Genomic DNA, 20,462 nt, shown 5'->3' on the forward strand with positions numbered 1-20,462 from the left:
AGCAGCTCAATATCTGGGCTGGGAGGGAATCAAAGTGGAGGAACCCTGCTGATATAATCATATTATAATATTTCATGAGTGCCTTCTATAGGTCAGGCACTTCCTGACTTGCCGTAGCTCATGTCATTAAATTTGCACAGTAATCCAGTGAGGTGTATACCCATTTTATAGATGAGAAAATTGAGGTAGAGAGCCCAAGTAACTTGCCCAAGGTCACTCCTATCTGGCCAGCAGTGGTTCAGAAATTCAAGCCAGGTCTTTCTGACACTAAAGGCCAGGGTAAGCTGCATCACAATTTTTTTTTTTTTTTAGGATTTTATTTTTTTAAGTAATCTCCACCCAACGTGGGGCTCTCTAGCTCACAACCCCAAGATCCAGAGTCATAGGCTCCACCGACTGAGTCCGCTGGGTGCCCCTGTATCACTACTATGAGTGACTCTAGAATGTTAACTCTGGTTAAATATCTTGCCCAAGACTGCGCCACTTGTAAGTGGCAGAACCAGAATGCAAACAAGCCTGCTCTTAAGCTCTCTGCTCTAACTCCTCTGTCATAAGCAAAGGCCCAGAGGTGGAATGACCCACTGTGGGGCGTGCCAGAGCCCTGGGAGCCTGGGAGGCCTGGAAACGCCTCCAGTGATTGGGTTCCTGGGTCTAGATTAAATAGGCTCATCCCCCGCCCCCCTCAGCCCCCAGCCTGGTGTTTATTTCCCTAATTAAATTATAACTATACTGAGGGAAATGATTAACGAAAGAAAGTCATCATCAGCCCTGCTAACTCTGAGACCTATTTTTCCCTGTTCCTTCTCACTTCCTAACTTTGTTACATAATCATTCTGCTTCTTTGCTTAACATTAAACTCCATTTTTATAGCTGCATACTATTCAATGAAATTGATATAATTCGCCTGACCATAACTTTCTTCCTATAGCCTTTTTTATTTTTGGGTTGCTTTTATTAGTACACATTCTAAAAGTAGATGTAACAATTCAAAGGATTGAAATGCTTTTATTATCATAACTTTCAAGAGTCTGGTGATTTATCTAGCCACCAAGCAGTCTCTTACTCTGTTAGACCTCACTAACATTCAGTTTCGTATTTTTTTTTAAATGTGTTTTGCTGTTTTAATAAGCAGAAATACAGCACCATCAATCTTTTAAGTTTGTATTCTTTTTTTTTATTGTAGTTGACATACTATATAGTAGTTTCAGGTGTAGAACATAGCGATTCGACATTTCTATATGTTACGCGCTCACCACGATAAGCCTATTCACCACCTGTCACCATACCAGCTTATTGCAGTGGTGTTGACGGTGTTTCCCGTGCCGTACTTTTCATCCCTGTGTCTTACTTATTTTATAGCTGGGGGTCTGCACCTCTCAATCCCCTTGACCCATTTTGCCAATCCCCCTGACCCCCTTAAGTGTATTCTTAACAAACCAGAGAGTCCGAGTACTTTTTCATTTTTGTTCTCTTATTTAGGTATATAGAAATAAACCTTTGTCATGTTTGATGATGTACTTGTTCCCAGTCTATTTTTTCCCCTCTTTTAGTTGTAGTTTTTTTGTTTTGTTTTTGTGTATGTGTTGTTTGTTTTTTAAAGATTTTATTTATTTATTTCAGAGAGTGTGTGAGCGAGCACAAGCATGAATGGGGGAGGGGCAGAGGGAGAAGCAGACTCCCCGCCGAGCAGGGAGCCCGATGCGGGACTCGATCCCGGGACTCCAGGATCATGACCTGAGCCGAAGGCAGTCGCTTAACCAACTGAGCCACCCAGGCGCCCCCAGGATCTCGGGATCATGACCTGACCTGAGCCGAATTAACCGACCGAGCCACCCAGGCGCCCCTGTTGTTTTGTTTGTTTGTTTTTAAGGCAACTTTTTATTTTGGAGCATTTCCAACGTTACAAAAGCGTGGTAGTGTAGGGGCGCCTGGCTGGCTCAGTCGGCAGAGCATGCGACTTTTGATCTCAGGGTTGTAAGTTCGAGCCCCATGTTGGGTGTAGAGTTTACTTAAAAAAAAAAAAAATAGAATAGTGTAGTGAATTCCCATTCACCCATCAAGCAGTTTCATGAGTTATAAACTCATGCCTGGTCTTGTCTCATCTGTGCTCCCTCTTTGTTATTTTGAAGCAAATTTCAGGCGAGATACTGTTTAATCTGTGATTATTTCAGTGTCTCTAAAAGATAGAGACTTTTTAACCATAATCACAGTTGTTTTACTTTTTAGTTTTTAAATTTAGTCAAATCTGTTTAATTTGTCCTTTCATTATTTTTTTATTCCATGCTTTGAAAAGAAGGGTTTTTCTCGAAAGCTTGGCAGAGAGACGTTAGAGAAGGGTGAAGAGTCAGAGGGGAGAGGAGGCTGTCCGGAGCGAGGCTGCTGGGTCCCATGTGTCTGGTGGGGAAGCAGGAGGAGAGGGTGGGTGTCTGGAGCCTCTCACTCACCTGCCTTTCCTTCTTGCAGGCTTATTTGTCATCATGGAGCTGCTCCACCCAGCCTTCCCTAACTGCTTCCTGCTGACCTGGGTCAGCTTATGGAGTGCTATTCCTGAAGCTCACGCTGTGTCCACAGGGACGCCAGGCATCAGTGCGGCCTTTTTCCTGCAGGACCTCCTGCATCACTACGGGGAGGGTGACAGCCTCACCCTGCAACAGCTCAAGGCCCTGCTCAACCACCTGGATGTGGGCGTGGGCAGGGACAATGTCACCCAGCCCGTGCACGGACAGAGGAACCTCTCGACGGTAAGGCTCTCAGCTATGCTGAGCACTGTCTGCCCCCTGGGGGGGGTCACAGTCTAGTCAGACACGGGAAGCCCATGCAGCTTGAGGCAGGCGAGCCATGATGGTAGAACAGAGGGGCCAACTCTTCTTCCCCCATTGTCTGGGTCCCCAGCAGCACCTCCTGTCCTCCCACGTAGCTGTTCTGAAGCCCTGACTGGAGGGAGCAGTCAGTGGGAGTTCTCAGCCCTCTGCATGCTTCCTCACGGCTGCACTGGGATCACCCGTGGGCAAACCAGAGCTCCCGGGACAGCCAGCGTGTCTCATAGGGTTTATAGGTTACAAGGCCCTTTGCCTGCAGTCGCAGGGGAGCCTCACACTCCCTCCAGGTGCAGGTGGAAAGCCTTCATTATTTACAAGGAAATGCCAAGGGTCCTTCAATAGAGTTCCTGGACAGTGCAGGACTAAGACCCAAGTCCTTTGGCTTCTGGTTCTCTTTGTTCTTCCATGTCATCTGGGCTAATCATAGTCTGAGGCTATTTGTGGCGGCCAAATGTAAGTCAGCCAGCAATGTCTTTATATATCTGCTTTGTTCCCTGTGCTGAGGTGCTGCAAGAAATAGAGAAAAATGAGTCCTGTTGAAGAGTTTGCTGTCAAGATGGAGAGCTTACCCACCGGAGGACAGAGTTATCTGATAAAAAAAATGAAGTGTTAGGGGGGCCTGGGTGGCTCCGTCGGTTGAGCGTCCAACTCTTGATTTCTGCTTAGGTCATGATCTTGGGGTCACGGGAGGGGTCGTGGGATTGAGCCCCGCTTTGGGCTTTGGGCTCCATTTTTGGCGGGGAGTCTACTCGAGATTCTCCCCCTCTTCCCCTCCCCCCTGCTCACTTACTTTCTCATTTTCTCTCTCTAAAATGAATAAGTAAATCTTTTTTAAAAAATGAAGTGTTAAATGCTATGGGTTGGACAGTCTTCATAGGATTCAGAGGCAAGAGAGGTGGGGGGGTGTATGCTAGAGTAATCAACAAAGGTTTGGGGGCTAGGTGTCCAGGGCCTTCATCTTGAAGGAAAACTTTTTGGAGAGGTCACACGGCCAAGGGACCAGGCAGCCTGGATGCAGAAGCGCAGGTGTGCAGTGATGTCGGAGTTGGGCAGCAGGCTGCCCTCACAGGCCCATGCAGACTGACCCCAGGGGGCCTCCTGGCACAGCAGCAGTATCTTGGGGTCACCGGAGTCCAGCTGTGTCTGCTTTGTAGGCCCAGGAGCTCTCACTTGTCAGCACACCCGGAGGACTGTTAGAGACTGACCCATGTTAAACCAACCCAGATAAAGACTGATTCTAAGTGTATAAAGTATAATTAGAAGTAGAACTGCAGTGTTTCATAAGAACAGTATGTGAGAACTACTTACCTAATGCCTCCCAAGGGGAGTGAGCATTCATGTCCTCTACCAGCCCTTACGTGCTTCATGGTAGGTAGACTGAATCTTTAGATTTTCCTTCCTTCCTCCCCTAATCTCTGTCAACACATTCTTCAGGCTGGGGTCAACACTACATACATGGTCAAGGGGGCTGATGTTCCTCTTTAGGTGCCAGAGCTCAATAGCTCTGGAGAAGTATCTGGAATATGCATTTTAATATAATAACTCTTCAGGCTGTTGTGATGTGCGGGTAGATTTGGTATCTGGATGAAGCTGTATCTTCAGGTATGCAGATAGAATCATGTTTTCCAAAAAGCACACCCTGGTCACAAAGCCTGGGATTCAGTTGTTCCCAGACCTTGTGGGCAGCCAGGTACTAATGGGTGTGTGTAAGGTGTGTGACTTGGGCTGGGCGACTGATCTCTGAGATTATTCATCAGTTTTTCAAGTTGAGGGACCACCTTGCTCTCATCCCTGGAGATGAGTCTATAGACCCCCCCCCCCCCCGCCGCCCCAGGATTTGGACAGGTTCCATTTTTGTTTTCTCCTCGTGGAAGGCTAGTCGGTTGCGGCAAGAGGTGACATGTGATTTTGGGTTCTGAGAGGCTTCCTGCCTCTTTCCCTTTGTCTCAGTGCTTCAGTTCTGGAGACCTCTTTGCTGCCCACAATTTGAACAACCAGTCACGGATTGGAAGGATTGAGTTCCAGGAGTTCTGCCCTACCATCCTCCAGCAGCTGGATTCCCGAGCCTGCTCCTCTGAGAACCAGGAGAACGAGGAGGATGAGCAGACAGAAGAGGGGAAGCCAAGCGCCATCGAAGGTGAGCGGGGACATGGAGGCTGGGGCCAGGGCTGCTCACGGAAGATCTATCCAGCGAGCAGCTCATCAACACCGGGGGAGTGGGTTAGAGGGATGGTGACACTGCTGTCTTCCACACTCACACAGCTGCTCCGGCATATTGTCGGATTGGGTGGTGTGGCTGGTGAACTCAGTGTGGGCTTTTGGACCAGCCTGTGGATGCTTTTTTTTTTTTGGCCACTTTTTCATTTTTGTTCTCATTAAACTACAAGGGACTAATGCCTCGGTGTTGCAGTGTGGCTGCCCTCGGCCCCCCTCCCCCTTCCCCCGCCCTGCGCAGGCCCTGTGCGCCGGCCAGGGCGGACCCCAGCGGCTGTGAGTGTCCGTGACTGCCGCGGGCCTGCCCGCCCCTCGGTGCCTAGCATGTGCAGCCTGCCTTGTGCTCATTGTTTGCTGCCCTCATCATTTCACTCCTGGTTTTTTCAACTTGCCTGTCGTTATCACCTGCCTCTCCATTGAAAAGGTAAGCTTCTTCTGAGAGCAGCTTTGCTGTGTTTGTAGGCTTCCCCACAGCACCCAGCTGGAGACGGATTCCGGTCTGTACTGACGGGTTGCTGTTCTCTGTCTGCCCCGATCGTAGCTGAATTCCAAACCGGCCGCCCCAGGCAGCAAGAACACCCCCACCCTCAGTAATGGAGGCCCTCGTCTGTTCTTGTTCCTCCACAGTGTGGGGCTTTGGCTTCCTCAGTGTTTCCCTGATTAACCTGGCCTCTCTCCTGGGAGTCCTCGTCCTGCCGTGCACGGAGAAAGCCTTTTTCAGCCGTGTGCTCACATACTTCATCGCCCTGTCCATTGGAACGCTGCTCTCTAACGCGCTCTTCCAGCTCATCCCAGAGGTGCAGTAGAACAGAACTCGTGCGTCCTCTTTCCCTGGGGGCCAGCCGCTGCGCCGCCCCCACCCCGTGTTCCGAGGCACCTGACAGTTGCCACCTGAAAAATTCACTTCTCCCTCATATTAAGGGACACAAATATGACTTCTGACTCTGGATCTCGAGGGCCTTCTCTCGCTCTGGGGCACCCAGGTTGGCCTGTGGCCTCTTCAGGTGATGTCAGATGCAAGGCTCTCCCCATTTGCCCTCCCTGTCAGAGATCTGTCAGCCTCCCTTCCCCAGTCCCTGCCTCTCCAAAGCCCGGTTTGCAGGGCTCAGAGGGAACGGTGCAGCTGGTGGTCGCTGTCCAAGCCCTGGTACTCCATACCCTCTCTGTTCTAAGCAGAGGCCCTGGCAGTACTCAGGTTGGCCACCACGAGATCACCCATCTGGAAGGAGGTGGAAGGAAAAGAGGCTAACAACTGATTGATAGAATTGGGCTCAAAAGCAAGTGATCTTTTTTTTTTTCCCAAGTAGGCCATAATTCATACCATAGAGAGCCAAACAGAAGAAAAACTATTTAACAGAAACAAATGAGATTAAAATCCCAAGACAAAGGAAAAGGCACTCAGTCCTTCATACCTTGCATCTTGACTTTTTCCTGGGATAGGACTGACCTCCTGGTGCCCTTACTTGACTGTTTTGAAATATTTGTTAATTTTGCTTTTTAATTGTGACCACTGAGGAGCTAAAAAAATAAGACCCAAGTTGACGGTCTGCCCACTTTGTCAGCTCAGGCAGGGCTGTGCCCATGCAGTAGGGGTGACTGTGTGGACCTCCTTTGGGAACAGGGGCGCTGCCTTTCATAAAAAGAGTCCGTGTCAGTGACTCCCCAGCCTTTCCCAATCAAAAGACTTAGCCAAAAGCGATGTCAATGGGATGTCCAGGCCTTGCCTTTTCCTTCTAAATGAGAGAAGAAATTTGGTTTAAGAGGAACCATCTCAGTGTTATCTAAAAATCCCACATTACTCTAACAAGCACTTCTCATGGGAGGCCTCATCTTGGTCTTTTTTTTCCAGCTCCAGAAACTGAATTTATTAATTCTTTAAAGATCTGAAATAAAATGCCGTATTGCCTGTTGAATGGAAATATAATAATTGTACATGCTCCGCCCCTGTGGCTCACAGGGGCGCGCCTGGTCCTAGCTCCATTTCATCCTACCTGGAGTGTGGGACACTGGGAAATAACAGGAAATATTTTTTGTGACAAGGTGATCTTGGAGCTCTGTCCTCTATGCTGGAGTGCTCTCAGAGCAAATGGAAACAAACTTGGGAGAAAAACAAAATCAAAACAGAACAAAAAAACCCCTGAGAAGTGAAGAAACGGAATTTTATGGGCCTCGGTTTTGCCTATTCTCCATCCCGCTGCCCTGCACACCTGACTTTGTGGTGTCTTGCGCCAAGCCTGCCGAGTCCAGGTGGTGTATGTGCCGATACGGTGTGGTCCGGATGTGAAAAGCAAACACGGCAGCACAATGAGCTCTCTTTGTCCCCTTGATCTTGTTTCCTAGTAAAGAGAGAGCCCTCGAGTCCAAAGTCTGTCATGGGCAGCCTGTGGATAGGCCTAAGCACACCTCCGTGGTGTGATGAGGCAGCGTCCCACCCTGTAGCCACACCAGCTGGCAGGTGCGCCTCCAGGTGTCCCTCGGGCCACCGGGGGGTTCCAAGGCCACCTTGAATTCCTCCTGATCCAACTGATTGAAGGAAATTTCATCAGACTTGAATCACTAACAAATTTTCTGTTTCTCTCTCCCTCCCTACTTGTCTCTCTGATTTTTCTTTTTTGTTTCCTTGTTAATATCCACCCAAACCTCCCACATTGCCTCCCCATCCTTTCCACCCCATGTTTCCCCTAAATGGTGGTTGCTGTGAAATGGGGCGTTGGCCCTCGTCCTTGTCCTGGGTGGGGCTGGCTCTCCCCCAACGGCAGTGTGGGGATACGGTCTCCTCTGTGTGACTGTCATCTCCCTGTGCTCCCTCATGGGGGCCAGCGTGGTGCCCTTCATGAAGAAGACTTTTTACAAGAGGCTGCTGCTCTACTTCATAGCTCTGGCGATTGGAACCCTCTACTCCAACGCCCTCTTCCAGCTCATCCCCGAGGTATGGCAAGCCAGGACTTTCCCTCACAGGAGCATTCCAGTCTCTGGCGGGGGGACCGCGGGCACAGCGGGAGAACCCTCCACTTCGACACAAGGAATAGGAAGGAGGAGGTCCTTTACTTCCAGAAAATGAAGCTGAGATGGAGTCACGAGTGAGGAGAGGACGCATAGCATAGGTTTGGGAGCTGGGTGGGAATCCCAGCTCCACCTTCGACAAGTTCAGTGACCTTGGGCAAATCACCGAACCTCTCTGTGCTTCTGTTTCCTCTTGCAAAATGGGGGGGATGATCGGACTGACCTCATGACGGTGTTGTGAGGGCTCCATGAGTTAATGCTTGTAAAGCACTGGGGGCCCAGTACGTGCTCTAACTGCCGGGTGATAAGATGTAGTGTAGTGAGATCACTTTATGGCTCCTGACTGGGAGCTCGGGGCACACACAGAAAAACCAGCAGAATCCATAGGTCTCAATAAAAAGATCTGTCCTCTGCAGTAGGTTGTCTTGGGGCAAAGGTGGTCTAAATAAAACGGCCTGGTTTTGTGTACACAGACGGCACCTTTGCCCCATTGCCTAGGTTAACAAGAAAATCTTCATGGAACAGGAGCAGCTTAGTGTTTGTCAGTCTGGCAGGAGGCCTTGGAGAAGCCCCGCCTCTGCAGTAGCCCCACTGATGACAGTAAGCAGGAGGCGTCTCCTGATAGGTGGTCTGACAGGCCTGGGCACATAGCCAGAGGGGAAGCACAAAGATGATGCTACATGCTTCTTCTCAGAGCACCTTATGTTTTCTAGGATGTGCTTCTGTGTCTTCTTAGTTGATTCTTACTTAGATCAACTGATGCCTAGAGAACAAGTAATGCTTTGCCCGTTGACCAGATACAGAACAAGAGCACGTATCCTGGAGGCCGGGTTTCATAACTCCTAAAGCTGTGCTTTTGTACTCTGCCATCCTTCCTGGCTTTTTGTGGAGAACTGTTAGTTGACGGTTTTCACTCCACTCTTCTTAAGATGATTTGTTTCTCCTGGAAAGTCGGCCTGTATGTGTCACTTCTACTCTAGAACTTGACCTTTACGTCTCTGAGGAAACAATACAAGCAAGTAGAGATGCAGTTTGCCCCTTTAAAACAGAAAGGAAAAACACTCACCTTTTAAGCGGCCCAGAGTTCCTGGTACTTAGGATCACTTTCATCTTTGACCTTTTCATGAGAAGGCTGGTTTATTCAAGAGGGTTGTTTCCTGTCCGAAGATGGAGGGAGCAGGTCACCAGCCAGTTTCCCAAGGCCTCACAAGTCAGGAGCATCACGGAGTGTGGAATTCTCCTGATTCCTGCTCCAGTCCTTTTCCCAATAGATTTTGTTTTTCTCCCCATGATCAGTGAACTTTCCAGAAATAGCCCAAAACAAGCCCCCACCCCCAAATTGACACGTGCAGTAACAGTCTGCTTTCTTGGCTTTGCGGTCACTGGGAGGTCTGTGGTCAGGAAGATGCCGCAATTCTCATCATTTAACTGGGGAATGGATTTCCCATTTTAGAAAGTGTAATTATACCATCTCTCTTTGTGTTTATAGGCAGATCAGCCAGGGACATTAGATAACAATGAAAATAAACACAAGCGTCTTAAGTATGGAATTTGCGGGCAGGTTCTGCCCTTGTAGCAAAGCACCAGGAAAAATGAAGACAGTCTTTACTAAAAGTAGAAAACCATATCCAGGGCTGTTCTTCCTGAGAGTAAAATTCTAAAGAGGATCCATCTTTTGCATCAGAAAATAAGCTAGAGAGAACTGACAGGCCTGGTGATGTGGCATGAAGGCAAGTCAGGGGATCAATTTGGCTGGAAAGGGAAGGAAGTGGTAGGTGGCAGAGCTATCCCAGTGAGTACATCTCTTTCCTTTCCTAGAATCAAGGAAGTGGTTAAAGAGACGAGAGGGGACCCGTGAAGTTGTTTTTTTTTTTTTTTTTTTTCTTAAACTCACTTTGTTTTCCTGGGTCCACAGGCTTTTGGCTTCAACCCTCTGGAAGATTATTATGTCTCCAAATCTGCAGTGGTGTTTGGGGGCTTTTATCTTTTCTTTTTCACAGAGAAGATCTTGAAGATGCTTCTTAAGCAGAAAAATGAGGTGAGGCCTAATTGTTGGGAAAGGCGGTGCTTCTAGGGAAAGCATCCATCCTAGAAACGTTTGTGTGTCTCGGTAGTGGGGTTATCTGAGCACCGAGGCAGTGAACTTACCTGCTATCCCCCACCCCCCCCACCCCGCTGTGGACAGATTTGAGGAGTATCTCCCCTCCCGTGGATGTTAGCAAGGGGTGAGGACAGACCAGAAACCAGATCTGGCCTGTGTGCCTTTCTCCCCTTGTTTCATTCAAGATCATTTTTTTAATATACCTTTGGTGTCTTTAAGTGGTGAGGGAGGGGCTTGATACATACAGTCATTGGGTGGGAAGTACCACCACAGAGAAACTGGATGCTGATTGCAGTATAGCTCCGAAAAGGTATCTTTGGTGCCTGGCATGCAGTTAGCCTCTAAATAGTTGCCGAATGCAATCAGGGTAGCTCTTGCCAAGGAGGAGCTCTAAACCTTCCTAGCCGGGAGGGCCGCCTCGCTGGAACGAGTGTTGGCCCTGAGGTCACTGCTTTGATTTCTGTCCCACACCAAACCCTTCCATTCACCTTGGTTCAATTTCTATAACAACTTACCCTAGGTTTCTGTGTGTATTGCCTGCTTGTGTTTTCTCTGATGGTGGGAATGAAGAGGTCTTCCCAGGGCTGGGAGCACCTACCCCGAGTGAGTGCTTAGGAGGTCTTGTGGTTCGAGTGAGTGTCGTGCTGATCCCTCCCGGTGGTCCCTCCAGCATCATCATGGACATAGCCATTATGCCTCTGAGACACTTCCTTCCAAGAAGGACCAGGAGGAGGGGGTGACCGAGAAGCTGCAGAATGGGGATCTGGACCACATGATTCCTCAGCACTGCAGCAGTGAGCTGGATGGGAAGGCCCCCGTGATGGACGAGAAGGTCATCGTGGGCTCCCTCTCCGTCCAGGTGAGTGGGCCCTCTGCTCTTGGGTGGGAGCTTTTAGTAATGGCCTTGATGGCTCAGGCTTACCTTGAAGGTCCATCCTTTGACCGGGGGGCCATGGGGATGGGCTCTCTTGTAGGACCTGCAGGCCTCCCAGAGTGCCTGTTACTGGTTGAAAGGTGTCCGCTACTCTGATATTGGCACTCTGGCCTGGATGATCACCCTGAGCGACGGCCTCCACAATTTCATTGATGGCCTGGCTATCGGTGCCTCCTTCACCGTGTCTGTTTTCCAAGGCATCAGTACCTCAGTGGCCATCCTCTGTGAGGAGTTCCCCCACGAGCTAGGTGAGTGTGCGGGCTCTGCGCCGGCCCAGCCCGCCTGCGTGGCCGTGGTTGCTGGCACAGCGCCCCTCCTGTGTCCGACCCTCCCCTGCCAAACTTCAGAATGCTTAGTATAATTAACACATTCTGTGTGCTCTGTGAAATCTAACCACTAATTCTTAATGGTTGAATTAATAATTGAAATTGATCATTGAAAATGATGGAGATTTTTAAGGTTTTATTTATTTTAGAAAGAGATAGAGAGTGTAAGCCGGGGGGGGTAGGGGGCACAGGGCAGAGGGCGAGGGAGAGAGAGAATCTTAAGCAGACTCCCTGCTGAGCGCAGAGCCCAACAGGGGGCTCTATCGCAGGATGCCGAGATCATGACCTGAGCTGAAATCAAGAGTTGGACGCTTAACCAACTGAGCCACCCAGGCACCCCAAAAATGATGGAGATTTTTATAGGGGTGTTTGTTTCCCTGTAGCCCCATATCCTGTGGCTGTTTCCTGACCTCTAAAATGGGGTTAATAATAATGCTTCATAGATTTTTCATGAGGATTAAAGGAGCAAAAACAGTGAAAAGGACTTGCTATGTGCCATAGAGTATTCTAAGTGTTCAGTATAGGTTATCTCTCTCTCTTTTTTAGGCTATGTCTTACATCCTATTAATCTTGCAAAGGTTGAGATGTCTGTTAGAGGTCATATGGGTGGAAGAAGTAGATGAGCCAGGAGTTAGAAGGTCCTTAGTTTTATCAGAGCAAGAGTGTGAAAGGCCCAGACTTCAGAGGCTCAGACACTCAAGGTCAAGTCCTGGCTTTGCCAATTTACTGGCTTGTGACTTTGGAGAAATTATTTAACTTCTCTCAATCTCACTTCTGTTTCCTGAAAACACCATTCAGTGTAGTTGTGAGGAAAGAAGCTCCTTCTATTTCATCATCCATCAAAAGAGCAATGAGGCTATTGCTAGCGGCTTATCTATGTTGAAAATCTTGTGCGTTATTTTCAGCCTCTGGGCTGGAAATACATGGCTAGTTTTGTAAATGGAGACAGCTCCGAGATGTGAAGAGGAAGTCTGTCTTGATTGTTCCCCCAGACGTTATGCATAGTGGAAGCAGTTTGTCGTCATCATATTCTCTGTCCGTGACCTAGCGTTAACTCTTCCACGCCCTTCCCTCTTGTTGTCCTGCCTTAGGAGACTTTGTCATCCTGCTCAATGCCGGGATGAGTATCCAGCAGGCTCTCTTCTTCAACTTCCTTTCTGCCTGCTGCTGTTACGTGGGTCTGGCCTTTGGCATCCTGGCTGGCAGCCACTTCTCTGCCAACTGGATCTTTGCACTGGCTGGAGGAATGTTCTTGTATATTGCTCTGGCTGATATGGTAAGTCTTCCATAGTTCATGCCACGTAGGCAAAATGGGACTGGGTTATTCATTGGACGGGAGGCAGCTGAGAGGACATGAGTTAGTTTGTTTTTAATAATAGCTTTGTTGAGGAATCACTCACATACCACCCAGTTCACCTATTTAAGGTGTGCAGTTCAGTGCTTTTTTTTAAAGATTCCTCTTTTTTCATTTGAGAGAGAGCATGAGTAGGGGGAGGGGCAGAGGGAGAAGGAGAAGGGGCCTGATGCAGGACTCGATCCCAGGACCCCAGGATCATGACCTGAGCCGAAGGCAGACATTTAACCATCTGAGCCACCCAGGCGCCCCAGGTTCAGTGCTTTTTAAAGGACAAAAAACTTACCAGCATGTGTTATTAAAGAAAAGGATTAACCTCAACTCCACAGTCCTCCCTTAAAAATACTTAAGTATTACAGAATGGATGCATATAGGTAAATGAAGAGAAGGGAGGAGGGAAAGGAAATGAACACTGAATATACAATTTTATGTTCGGATTTCCTCTTATACTTAATATACCCTAGACATTTTTCACGTTGCATATCCTTTAGAAGCATCCTTTTCAGTGGCATTATTTTTTGGTGAGAGGATATACCTTATCTAGAACTAGAATTGCTGGCTCAGAAAGGATGCCTTGTGGTTTGAGCTTTAATGAGTGTTGCTGTTCTCGGCAGCGTCGGGCAGCACACATGGTATCCTACCCGCCAACGTTTGGTGTAACCCTCCTAAGTAGCTTCGAGTTGGCGAATGAAATACCCGGTTGGTTACATCTTCTGTAGAACACGGGTGATTTCTTTTCTTGTTTGTTGGCATGACATGTTCTCTGGCGTGTTTGCACGAATGATTTCCCGTATCCTTTGAAAACGATACTTTTGATGCAGTGATGAGAGTGGTGACCACCAAGGCCCCTCCTCACCCCTGGAAAACATTTTAGATTCTCTCCTCTTGTGGGGAGCCCTCCCATGGTGGTGAGGTTAGTCTTCTGCTTGCATTGCTCGAATTCGAAGCTCTGCTCACGGTCACCTACCTTGCTGGCCCGCCGCTGCGATGTCATAGCTCCAGGCTCTAGTTCCTTACACAGTTGCTCAATTTCCCAAAGAGGGGGCAGCGGTGTTTTGGTAACAAAAAATCTTCTGAAGTGTTTTTCAAGTGCACAAAAAACAGTTGATTTTTATCAGAGCAGTTATTTTTAGCCAGCATCTACATCTATCCAGGGCTCCATGCGCGGATAAATACTTGGTTTTACCTCAGTAGTTGAAAAGTCGCCGGAGCCAGCTTGGACCATAGCTGGTAAGGCTATTGCTGCTGATTTGTCTTTGTGAAGGGGTTCTATCTAATATCCATATGTCTCAGTTACATATTCTGTCTTTAGAACAGTTACAATGATCTATACCATTACGTTGTAATCCTGTATTATGTGGTAATTATTGTGTTCATGTTCTAATACAAATACACTTAGGAGTAGGTATTATAATGATGATTCAGTGTGCTCCGTCTCTCTCACGGAATTGTCCTGGGCTGCCCAGGTTGAGAAAGGAACTGCAGCTCTCTTGTTTTTCTCCTCTTCTCAGTTCCCTGAGATGAATGAGGTCTGCCAAGAGGATGAAAGGAACGGCAGCGTCTTGGTCCCCTTTGTCATCCAGAACCTGGGCCTCTTGACTGGCTTCGCCATCATGCTGGTCCTCACTATGTATTCGGGACAGATCCAGATCGGGTAGGGCCCTGCCAGGAGCCGGCGGGATTGGAAGCTGGCCCTTGGCCACCCGGTCCCTGGCCCTCGGCTGCGGCGCCCACGACGCCCCAGACTGTGACACGGACTGTACTCCTGCATTCACATGTCAGCTGTTTTTACACATGCTCTGTCCTAGGAATAAGCCGCCCTGGCAGCCAGGCTCTAGGTAGTGCCTCTCCCTCCCTCCCCCTTCTTTCTCAGAGTGACCCTGGAACCGGAATGCAGCTCCCTTAGCAGGCAAGCCTCACTCTTTTCTCTGGCTACCCTGGCCTCTTAGTCCTCAAACCAGCAGCGAGAGATTTTGCGTCCTTGCCCTACGACGCAGAAACACTGCCAGTGCTCGTGACTTGGTCAGCAGTAGCAGGAGGTGAGTCTCTGGTTGCAGGGCCCCTGAATCCAACTGTGTGTCCTGGACCTCAAGATGACCCATTTTGAAATAAATTCACCTGTTTTTCCAGAGAAAAGATACAGGAAACAAGAATCCCTCCTATTTTTTCAGTCTATCCAGTTGCCTGTTTTTTCAGAGAGAACTGAAAGTTGGAACACGTGTAGGGCAAGAGAGGAGGCGAGGATCATCCTGGGGGGGTGGGGGATAGAAGTGATGCCTGTGTCCCTGTCCCCCCCCCCCCCCCCAGCCCCATGCTGGACGATAGTGTTGTGGCCACAGGGCTGAGCCAGCGCCCCCCGCTGGTGGAATGCTGTACAGGGGTCAGTTGCCTGGACCTCCTCCGCTTCTTTCACATTAACACTGAGGAATGGAAGGCGGAGAATGGAGACCTGCAAGAAATCAGTTGGTTTGCTCTGATTTCCACCTCCCCTTCCTCCCCTCTCCCATTTTCTGAGAGACATTTTATCTGGCTCCCTAGAAGCACATTTACAGTCTTGTATCAGAGGGGAGACTGCACAAATTTCCCTCCCCTGGTCAGTACTTCTGCTGCAAAATGGCACATTTCCTTGCGGAATTGGCTGCAGCTCATGCGCTTCTTAGACAAAGGTGATCGGAAATGGACTCGGTGCAGGCCCAGCTGAGGATTTGTTGATTGCATAAATAAAAGTACAAGTAATGGAAGACGGGGCCCTGCAAATGCTTGCTGAACAGGGGCTTCCGGATGAGGCACTGTGAGTGGATTTTAGGTCCCCTTTCCTCCCTCACCCCAAGCGAGAAAGGGCGAATCCTATACTGCATTGAACATTAATCGCTCTAACCCTCTTCAGAAGATGGATTGATAGACTTGTCTGTGAGACTGTAGGCCAGCCCCAGGCACTGTGGAGCCCTCTCCTCAGAACTCTGGCTTCAAGGGGAGCTCATCTCCAGGTTCACTAGGTGAATTGATTTATTATTATCATATTGATAATGTCAGATTCTTTAGCCACTTTGGGGAGCCAGTCTCTCCAGAAGCCTTTCTTAGTGGTGCCCACACTCGCAGCCCAGGGGCTGTGTTCACTAACTGATTTGTGTGCATGACTGACGAGGGCTGGTCATGGCCAACACCTGTGAGTTTTTCTGTTCTTACACAGGAAGTCTTTCCACTGTACAGTAGTTAAAAGCCACGTCTATTTTATTTTTGTTTTTTTTTTCTTCTTGGGAAATGGCCCTCAAACCAGGAATAGTCTTGAAAAGAGTATGAGCGGGAAAACTGCTGGCGATGCTTTATACATTTTTCTCCTTCTCTTTCCTGTTGACTTGGATACATTTGAGAATGGGCTGAAGAAGAAGGAAAACTTGAGTTCTCAAGATTCTAGAGTATATATCAGGACTGACTCCTGATAGGATTATGGTCCAATTTTACCAAAGAACCAATTCCTTGAATGTTGGAATCTAACTTTTTATATTATCATTATTTTTATTATTGTTGTGACTGTTTTAAAATGGTTCTCTGTCTTTTCTGTTTTATTTTTCTCGGTGTCTGACATGGCTTTCGGGAGCTAGTAGCAAATAACACTCAAACTTTTAAGACTTTACAGAGATTTTTCTTTCCCTAATTCACATGGATATATGAAATTCATAATTTTAGCATTCCCTGTAGACCTGTCATTCCTTACAAATACCGTTCTTCTCGGAGTAGAATCCTAAGTTAGAGTTAGTGGGTCCTAGTTTTAGGAGAAGAGCTTGAAAATATAATTGTTATCAACTTAAAAAAAATAAAGTATGAAGTACTAGGGTGCTTTCCCTTTTCGTGCACATCTATATTAACCTCCCTTCTATATGAACTTCCCTTTCATAGACAGCTGCCTCAAAGGGAAATTCTCTTTAAACTGGAATTGGCCCAGAGGCCAGTCCTGGCTGGAACCTGGCTGGGGTGGGGCCCCGCGAGTAAGTCAACGGAGCGTCTGCTGCTGCTGGTGGCAGATTCGCCTCATGAGTTGAACATGTGGCAATTCCCTTTTGACTTTTAGCTCTTGGATTTGCTGTTTTAAGCATTTGTACATATTAGAAGTCTGAGGAGTGGCAAGTTTTGAGAACTTGTTCACCCCTGGCATTAGCGTCTCCCACGTCTTTCCCCAGGTGACCAGCTCCTGATGTTAGCGAGGAAAGCATATGTCCCGTGCAGGAGCAGTGACCTGGGAGCAGGCAGGCTGCCTTCTTTCCTTGCCCCCAGACGCGGCTGGTATCTCTTGTGTCTAGTGTCAGCGTGGGGCTTTCCCTCATTGGTCCTTCACCCTGGGTTTAAAAGAGAAGGCATCTCTGTTGGGTATCCTAAGACCTGTCTGTAGTTAGTTCTCTTCCAAAGAGACGGTAGTGTTCTGGAAATCTGCTTAAAAACAAAAAGCTGTCTAATTTTTGCAAAAGAGAGAGGTTAAGTTTTTGTTGTTCATCTTTCCTTTTACAGTTCTGAAGTTACATCACAGTATTTTTTTAAATAACTCAGGTGTTATGAGGATAAACTAGAAAAGAAAATAACTTATGTGGACTGTAAATGTTTATTTGTAAGATTCTATAAATAAAGCTCTATTCTGTATTGCGGAATCCCAAGTGTGATCTTTTCCAGGAATGCGGGTGTAATGGGGACTGGGGAACACACGGTGGCGATAGCGTCGCGCTGATGTCTAAAGCTTGCTTTTCCTGCTCCCGCTCACATCCGGACGGGATTTTAGACGGAACCTTCGATATCATAACCTGCTCACTTGAGAATGATTTAGGGGCACTTGGCTGGCTCAGTTGGTGGAGCATGCGACTTTTGAGGTCAAAAAGTTTAAGCCCCACGTTGGGGGTAGAGATTACTTCAAAATAAATCTTTTTTAAAAAGTGAAGACGGGCGCCTGGGTGGCTCAGTCGTTAAGTGTCTGCCTTCGGCTCAGGTCATGATGCCGGGGTCCTGGGATCGAGCCCGGGATCGGGCTCCCTGCTCCGCGGGAAGCCTGCTTCTCCCTCTCCCACTCCCCCTGCTTGTGTTCCTTTTCTCGCTGTGTCTCTCTCTGTCGAATAAATAAATAAAATCTTTTAAAAAAAATGAAAAAATTATTTATCTCAGATGGAGCCTGTGGCTTCACTGACGTTGCACGCTGGAAGAACCTGTCCACGCTCTTCTCCCTTGTGTACGTCCAGGACTTGAATGAAACTTGAACCGCGTCTCCTGTATGTCTCACAGGGGGAAATCCCGTCATGGGACCTAAAAGTTTAAACCTATTCTTATTCCAATTTAGTCCCAGGGCCAGGGATCAGTTGTTTTTCCTCCACAACAAAAATGAGCAGTAAGGGAAAAGAATTGATGGGATCTTATCACCACACTAGTCATTCCCAAATGCTTATCACTCAGTCCTTGCGTTATTTCAAACTCAAGCAGAATATATTAAATAGCTCATACGGGTCTTCTAAAGTGCATTAACCAGCTATGCTGTGGGGCTGCCATCTGCCGGGCTTCTTCAGAATGACTGTCACTCCATTCTTCGGCGCGTGTCGCCTGTGGAGAGCCTTCCCGGGCTGGCGGCCGTCAGTTACTGGACTTGCGTTGTAATCAGTCTTCATACGCTGAGTTCCTCCTGGGTGGAGGCTGTATCTGGTTTCTCGCTGGGATTTCAGCACCTGCCACACAGGAGGAACGAATGAAGAAAACCAAATGAAATGCCTGAAAGGTCTGTGAAAACAGTCCTTTTCCACTGGCAACTGTTCGACTGGGCTTTTCTGTCTTTGCTGTTGGTTTTGCTTATGCCTTGCTGCCTGGCTCTCCTCTCTTTATTTACTTTTTTTTTTCTTAAATTTTTTTTTTAAGATTTTATTTTTTTAAGTAATCTCTATGCCCAACGTGGGGCTCAAAATCCTGACCCCGAGATCAAGAGTCACATGCTCTCCTGACTGAGCTGGCCAGGCGCCCCTGGTTCTCCTTCATTTAGAAACAGGTTTGAGAGTTGAATTTGTGGCCCATGTAGAACAGAGCTAAGCAAAATAAACAAGCCCTTCAGGAGGTTAAGACTTAGATCTTAGCCCATTCTTTGTAATGCTCTTGACCAGGTAGGCCATTTAGGACCTTTTGGAGGAAGGTGAATGCCCTTCTATCACCTTGCTTTGGAAAGCACACTCTACCATTCAGCGATGCTGAGATCTGATTTGAACAAAACCCCTTTCAAGAAATAATGAAGACACCAAATGTGGACAAAGGGGTTTTGATTTGTGGGAAAACAAAATGTTCATCTCTTTTTTTCTTGTAAGATTTTATTTTTTTTTTATTTTTTATTTTTTTAAAGATTTTATTTATTTATTTGAGACAGAGAGAATGAGAGACAGAGAGCATGAGAGGGAGGAGGGTCAGAGGGAGAAGCAGACTCCCCGCCGAGCAGGGAGCCCGATGCGGGACTCGATCCAGGGACTCCAGGATCGTGACCTGAGCCGAAGGCAGTCGCTTAACCAACTGAGCCACCCAGGCGCCCAAGATTTTATTTTTAAGTAATCTTTACACCCACCGTGGGGTCAAACCCACAATCCCAAGATCAAGAGTCACATGCTCCACTGACTGAGCCAGCCAGGGATCCTGTCCCAATGCTCATCTTTTTAATTATTTTTTAAAGATTTTACTTAATATGAGAAGTGGGGTATTGCCCGTCTCTGTCAGTGTGTAGTGGGGCGCCTGGGTGGCTCAGTCGGTTGGGTGTCTGCCTTTGGCTCAGGTCATGATCCCGGGGTCCTGGGATTGAGCCCTGCGTCGGGCTCCCCACTCAGCGGGGAGCCTGCTTCTCCCTCTCCCTCTGCCTGCCACTACCCCTGCTTGTGCTCTCTCTCTCTCTGACAAATAAATAAAATCTTTAAAAAAAATTTTTTTACTTAGTTATTTGAGAGAGTATGAGCAGGGGCAGGGGCAGAGGGAGAAGGACAAGCAGACTCCCCGTTCAACCCCAGGACCCTGAGATCATGACCTGAGCTGAAATCAAGAGCCGGACACTTAACCAACTGAGCCACCCACCCAGGTGCCCCAATGCTCATCTGTTTTAGAGACTTTTGTACTCTTCATGATTTAGTGTGAAAAACCTAGACTTCAGAAGAATGATAGGTTTAAATCCCAGCAGAAGTGAATCCCTTTCATTCTTCTGGCATAAAATGAATTAACATTCCATTTAAAGAAGAAAATACTGCTGGTTGGAAAAGATCCATCGGTCTCTATCAGCCTTTGGTTAAGTACATTTAGAGCTGATGGCCAAAAGACATTTTTCTTACTAAGATCACAACCCCTTCTTGCCGGATGCCTACTCATGGTGGTTTTGAGGGGGCCGGGGGTAAGCTCCACACTCAACATGGACCTTGAACTCACATCCCCAAGATCAAAAGTCGCATGCTCTACTGACTGAACCAGCCAGGCGCCCCTCGTGGTTTATTTTAAACAAAGGAAGGGAGTTAGTAGAGACCATGGTCCCTGTAGAACAGCGATCTTTGACCCTGGCAGTAGGGGGGATTTCACGATGGTAGCATCAATTATAGTCAAGGAGTAACCCCAGAGTGTTCTGACACCACCTGTCACAAGCCAAGAAGCAGTTCTTCCACTCGGATCTGGGTTTATTTATTTATTTATTTTTCTTTCTCTGTGGTTTGCTTATAGTTTTTTGGAACAT

The 20,462-nt window shown here is 47.8% G+C and overlaps 1 protein-coding gene across 1 annotated transcript; it reads left to right on the top strand.

The window, feature by feature from the left end:
- The first annotated feature begins 2,477 nt into the window (after positions 1-2,477).
- Positions 2,478-17,414, top strand: SLC39A14 (solute carrier family 39 member 14). The gene is made up of 8 exons (XM_021698774.2): positions 2,478-2,741; positions 4,770-4,956; positions 7,793-7,962; positions 9,952-10,074; positions 10,808-10,996; positions 11,112-11,319; positions 12,489-12,673; positions 14,263-17,414. The coding sequence occupies exons 1-8, from the start codon at positions 2,478-2,480 to the stop codon at positions 14,407-14,409; spliced, it is 1,473 nt and encodes a 490-aa protein (XP_021554449.1). The 3' UTR covers positions 14,410-17,414.
- The last annotated feature ends 3,048 nt before the right edge of the window (positions 17,415-20,462 follow it).

This window comes from Neomonachus schauinslandi, chromosome 2 (genome assembly GCF_002201575.2).
Source record: "Neomonachus schauinslandi chromosome 2, ASM220157v2, whole genome shotgun sequence".
Lineage (NCBI taxonomy): Eukaryota > Metazoa > Chordata > Mammalia > Carnivora > Phocidae > Neomonachus > Neomonachus schauinslandi.

Bases quoted from the DNA above. Each gene is read 5' to 3' on its own strand.
- SLC39A14 (XM_021698774.2), top strand. From the start codon at position 2,478: ATGGAGCTGCTCCACCCAGCCTTCCCTAACTGCTTCCTGCTGACCTGG. The intron at 2,742-4,769 runs GTAAGGCTCTCA...CCTTTGTCTCAG, and splicing joins GACAGAGGAACCTCTCGACG to TGCTTCAGTTCTGGAGACCT. The intron at 11,320-12,488 runs GTGAGTGTGCGG...GTCCTGCCTTAG, and splicing joins GGAGTTCCCCCACGAGCTAG to GAGACTTTGTCATCCTGCTC.